The 4,685-nt window shown below is 47.1% G+C and overlaps 1 protein-coding gene across 2 annotated transcripts in view; it reads right to left on the bottom strand.

Moving 5' to 3' along the window:
* The window catches only part of IFT172 (intraflagellar transport 172), a 47,489-nt gene that overhangs the window by 14,127 nt on the left and 28,677 nt on the right, over window positions 1-4,685 (bottom strand). For both annotated transcript variants that reach the window (XR_002772670.1, XM_003787480.3), the window contains exons 19-27: window positions 4,415-4,499; window positions 4,029-4,121; window positions 3,390-3,467; window positions 2,899-3,147; window positions 2,645-2,723; window positions 2,308-2,428; window positions 1,970-2,114; window positions 773-862; window positions 175-272 (exon numbers count right to left, since the gene is read on the bottom strand). Coding sequence is in view for 1 of the 2 variants with exons in the window: in XM_003787480.3 (XP_003787528.1) it covers window positions 175-272; window positions 773-862; window positions 1,970-2,114; window positions 2,308-2,428; window positions 2,645-2,723; window positions 2,899-3,147; window positions 3,390-3,467; window positions 4,029-4,121; window positions 4,415-4,499 (1,038 nt within the window). In the remaining variant the exon portion in view is untranslated. The remainder of the gene's footprint in view (window positions 1-174; window positions 273-772; window positions 863-1,969; window positions 2,115-2,307; window positions 2,429-2,644; window positions 2,724-2,898; window positions 3,148-3,389; window positions 3,468-4,028; window positions 4,122-4,414; window positions 4,500-4,685) is intronic.

Here is a 4,685-nt window from a genome sequence, read left to right on the forward strand (position 1 = left end):
CCACAACACTCAGCTATTTTTTGGTTGCAGCCGTCATTGTTGTTTGGCTGGTCCGGGCTGGATTCGAACCTGCCACTTTAGGTGTATGTGGCTGGCGCCTTAGCCACTTGAGCCACAGGCGCCGAGCCCCTCAAGCCACATCTTTCTTTCACCTCCACTGGGGCCACAGCTCACCTTTCAGCCTCTCGGTATTTGCCCTGCTTCTCCATTTCCTGGGCTTGGGTGATGTACAGTACCGACACATCTTCTGGTCTCATGCACTTCATTGCCAGCTATGCAGACATGCAGGGTGAGGGCAGCCTCAGGGGACAATTCCCAAGGGAGGCATGGCTTCAAGGGAACCTGTTTGCTTAAAACTCTGAATTCTCCCAACAATCACAGTTTAGTACTCTACTAGTCAGTCTGGGGAATTCCAGTTACATTAAGAAGCTAAGGCAGGAAGGTATGTAATGCCTTGTGCTGGGGGCATGTGTTCCCATGACCATACCCACAGGGCTCTGAAGTGTTGGGGTGAGAACAAAGTTATAAATGTGACCAGAGGCTTCAGAAGCAGCATTGCAGATTGCTTAGCTCCCAAGCTCATATTCTCTGTCAGAATTATAGGTTTGGGAACAAGGATCTCTATTCATCTTTTCCCTTCCCTGAGGCTCGGGATCAAAGTTGCCAAGACCATATTTTGGTACTGTCTGTCAGCTTTTTGGGAACTCAGTGAAAGGGGATGATCAGAGATTAAGGGACAAGGCAACACTACCCCTAAGGCAGTGTTCTCTACCTTGTGGGCTTGCTCCCAGCGGCCAGCCTGGGTGTACATGTCTATGGCATCTTTTGTCCGGTCTCCCTTTGTATAAAGCTCCTCGGCAATCTGCAGTTGAGAGGTAGATGCAAAAGGTCAGAACAAAAGACTTAAAGCAGCTTGCAGGAGAAAAGAACAAACCTCAGCTGGGATGGTGGAAAGCCTGGGAACTACTTTATAATAATAGAGAAGAAGAGATGAGTATTGGTGTCTTGTATGTTCTACTGCTTAAAAAGAAAGAACAGCTCCAGGCTCGGCGCCTATAGCTCAGCAGCTAGAGTACCAGCTACATACACCGGAGCTGGCAGGTTCGAATCCAGCCCGGACCTGTCAAACAACAATGACAACTACAACCAAAAAAATAGTTGGGCATTGTGGCGGGTGCCTATAGTCCTAGTTACTTGGGAGGCTGAGGCAAGAGAATCGCTTAAGCCCAAAAGTTTGAGGTTGCTGTGACCTGTGATGCCACAGCACTCTACTCAGGGCAACAGCTTGAGACTCTCTCACTCCTCTCCCCCCCCAAAAAAGACCAGCTCCAAATAGTGTAAGGACAATACAGTGGAATTCTAAAGGGCCTCCCATTTCTGGAATACAAGGAAATTCTATACTGTGTGTTGGCTCCGTGCCTGTGGCTCAACCTGCTAAGGTGCCAGCCACATACACCTGAGCTGGCAGGTTCGAATCCAGCCCGGACTTGCCAAACAACAATGACAGCTGCAACCAAAAAATAGCCGGGCATTGTGGCAGGCACCTATAGTCCCAGCTACTTGGGAGGCTGAGGCAGGAGACTTGCTGGAGCCAGGAGTTGGAGGGTGCTGTGAACTGTGATGCCACGGTACTCTACCCAGGGTGACAGCTTGAGGCTCTGTCTCAAAAAAAAAAAAAAAAACCCAAAAAATATATTGTGTGTTGGAGTTATTCATGAAGAATCACTCGTGTTGGCACAGGAAAAGAGCTAGAGACTCACTTTATATACCCGGTGTTGGGTTAGAGGTTTTAAGTGGCCTGCCAAAATGAAATTGGAAAAGCAAATTTCTCTCTTTTCCTTCAGGGTGGTGATGCTGTTTGAGCCCCAGAGAGAAGAATCTGGTAAGCTGGCCTCCATTTCCTGTTTTGGGTTCTCCTTGTTACCCTGGACTGCATTGCCTGATGCTATAGAAAGCGATTCTTCCTTACCTCATACTCCTGCAGAGATGCATAGTGTTGGGCCACACGAGGATAGTATTTGGATGCAATGTTCCGGTCCTGTAGATCTAATATATAAATTGCTTTCTTCCACTGGCGGGCACCCAGGGCAGCCTCAATTGCCTTAATGGAGCACCTGGCACAGTGGGAAAGACATACATATATATGTGTGTGTGTGAGATGTGAAAGATGAATGGGGGCAAAAAGACTCCCCGAACAGACTCCAATCTACATTCTGAGATCTCTTTTTTTGGACCTTGGTGTCCTTACTTGCTCTACTATCTCTCATTTCACGCCCAAATCTCCTACACACCCCCATGCCACCATACCTGGCTTCAATGTAGTGATTAATGGCTGCATCAAGCTGTTTCTGTTGTACCAGGTGGTCCCCCCATGCCTCCTCTAGTTTTACCACTTCCACTGGGAAGGCCAATCGAGCTAGCTCCACAGCTGCCAGGGAGAAGGGTACTCAGCTCAGACTCCCAGGATGGGACTGAGAGGAAGTAGGACAGGGAAATGAAGCATGGGTAATAGGTGAGAAAGGGAGGGATGGAGGAGAAATTAAACCAGTCAGCCTGAATAGATGCAACAAAAGAAGTGTTGGTGGATGGGACGGGACATGTGAGAGTCCACAATAGTAAAGAATGGCTTATAGGGGGCCAGTACCTTTCATGAATGCATTGCCTTTACAGTAGCACTCAAGGGCCCGCTGTGGATTGCGAATCTTCTCAAAGAGATCACCTGCCTGTTAACACATACCATATCACTACAGTGATACCCCTATAACACAAAGAATGAAGTATCAGCTCTAAAAAGAAGGGAATGTCAGCAGTCAGGGAGGGTTATACACTCCGTGACTCCTCTGGGTGGGAAAGAGGTCCTGAGCCCTGGAGATAAGGACTAGGAAAAGTCAGCCATACCCTTTCATAGAGCTCCCCCTTGATAAGGGCTGCAGTGATGTGTTCTACTAGTTCCGTGTTGGCTAGCAGTTCTTCTCGGGTCAGCACCAGCCGGGCAGCTTTGGCAGGAAGCCCAGCTTTGAGGTAGAGGCTGATGGCTGCCAGCCCATCCCCTTGGCTCTCTTGTAGTTCACCTGCTCGCTCCTCTTGCTGTGTGTCCATCAGCCACTGGTAGTAACCCCGGCGTAGCTTCTCCAGGGCTGGGTGCCCCTGGACACACACAGAGTAGTACTAGAAGTTACATCTCTCCATCTTGCCCTTCTGCTTCCCAAGCTTCTCCAAACCCTCTGTAACAACGGAAGTCCTCCCAGGTCACCAATATCCTCACCCCTTACCATGTCAGGTCCAAGTTCCAATCCTGTTCTGGTGCCTATGGCCTCCTTGACAAAAGGAGGTTTCTGAAATTGGTGGAATCAAATTCTGAACAAGTGTGGAGAAGAAGAAATGGGTACCTTTGCCTCAGCCACAGCAATACACTCATCCCAACGGTGTAGCTCCTGGTACATGTCCATGGCCTCCTCAACAGCATTCTAGCGGAATAACACAGAGGAAAGAAGGACTCCAGAAAGATATGAGGATCACAAAACAGCCAGCCCTCCTCACCGTGGCTAAGAGTAAGATGCCAGCCAATGAAAACCAACAGCCTCACCCTTTACTTACTGCACCAGCAGAGGTGTACTTATTGGGAAACTAAAAGCAGCTTAAGCTTCAGGACTCTTTCTTGGCACAGGCTTCTTTGAAGGCAACTGTTCCTAAAGAGAGCTTCACACCCCACAAAACCTGGCTACTCCCATGCATAAGAATTGCAAAGATAGGCTCTGGACTATAGGGGAGATAGTAGACAGTTTATGAAAGAAGAGAAGTAATTTAAGATCAAAGGAGGAAGTTTCATCAGTTTAGGTTGCCTAAAGTAAAGACTAACACCAGAGGAGGAAATTAGGAAGGAGTGAAATTAACTACATAAACCTTTCTGAAAGTTCCTCCCAAACTTCTGGAAACCTAAGATCAGTGTGCTTTTCTCCCTTAAGTTTGTCTCCCCTTTTTTCCCCTATAAGATTCCCTCTCCCATCTTGTGTCTCTTTTCCTGTTACCTGTTCCAAAAAGATCATTTCAGCCAGTTTGTAGTTTTTCTCCAGCATGGCTAGACGCGCTCGGACCTGATAAAAGTCTGTTCCTTCTCCACCCTGGAGGGAAAAAGGAGGTTCTTGGTCATTCTGTTGGAGCTGAAGGAGTCCTTTTGTTTGTGTAGACCAAGAGAGGAAAGCCAGAAGGATGTAGAAGATAAAATACTTGAGAGAAAAAAATCTTCATGAAGTTTAGAGGCTTGAGGTTTAGCAAGCAATTCTAAAATGGTCTGACTTCGGGGGTGGGGAGGGCAGAGGACAGGGAACTAAGGATGACTAGTGAGCTAGGAATCATGAATACTAAAAGTAATCTCAGCATGGGAGACTGAATGAATCAGGAGCATAATACTTACATATTCCTGGGATACTTGATCTGCAATCTCATTTGTCTCATGCAGGAATCGAGCTTTTGCTACATGGCCCAATGCAGAAAAGCACCTACAGTATGTTAGCAATAATATCAATAGCAATGTTAATAGAGGATCATCTCTAATTCACGGGTTCAGCAAATATGTACTGAGCATCTATTTTGTCCCAGGCACTATTCTCGTCACTAGAGACACATGGCAGAATAAGGAAGATAAGGGTTTTGCTCTTAGGAAACTTACATTTTTTTTTTTTTTT

Source organism: Otolemur garnettii, unplaced genomic scaffold (genome assembly GCF_000181295.1).
Source record: "Otolemur garnettii isolate 467f Iridium unplaced genomic scaffold, OtoGar3 scaffold00022, whole genome shotgun sequence".
In the NCBI taxonomy this organism is placed as follows: domain Eukaryota; kingdom Metazoa; phylum Chordata; class Mammalia; order Primates; family Galagidae; genus Otolemur; species Otolemur garnettii.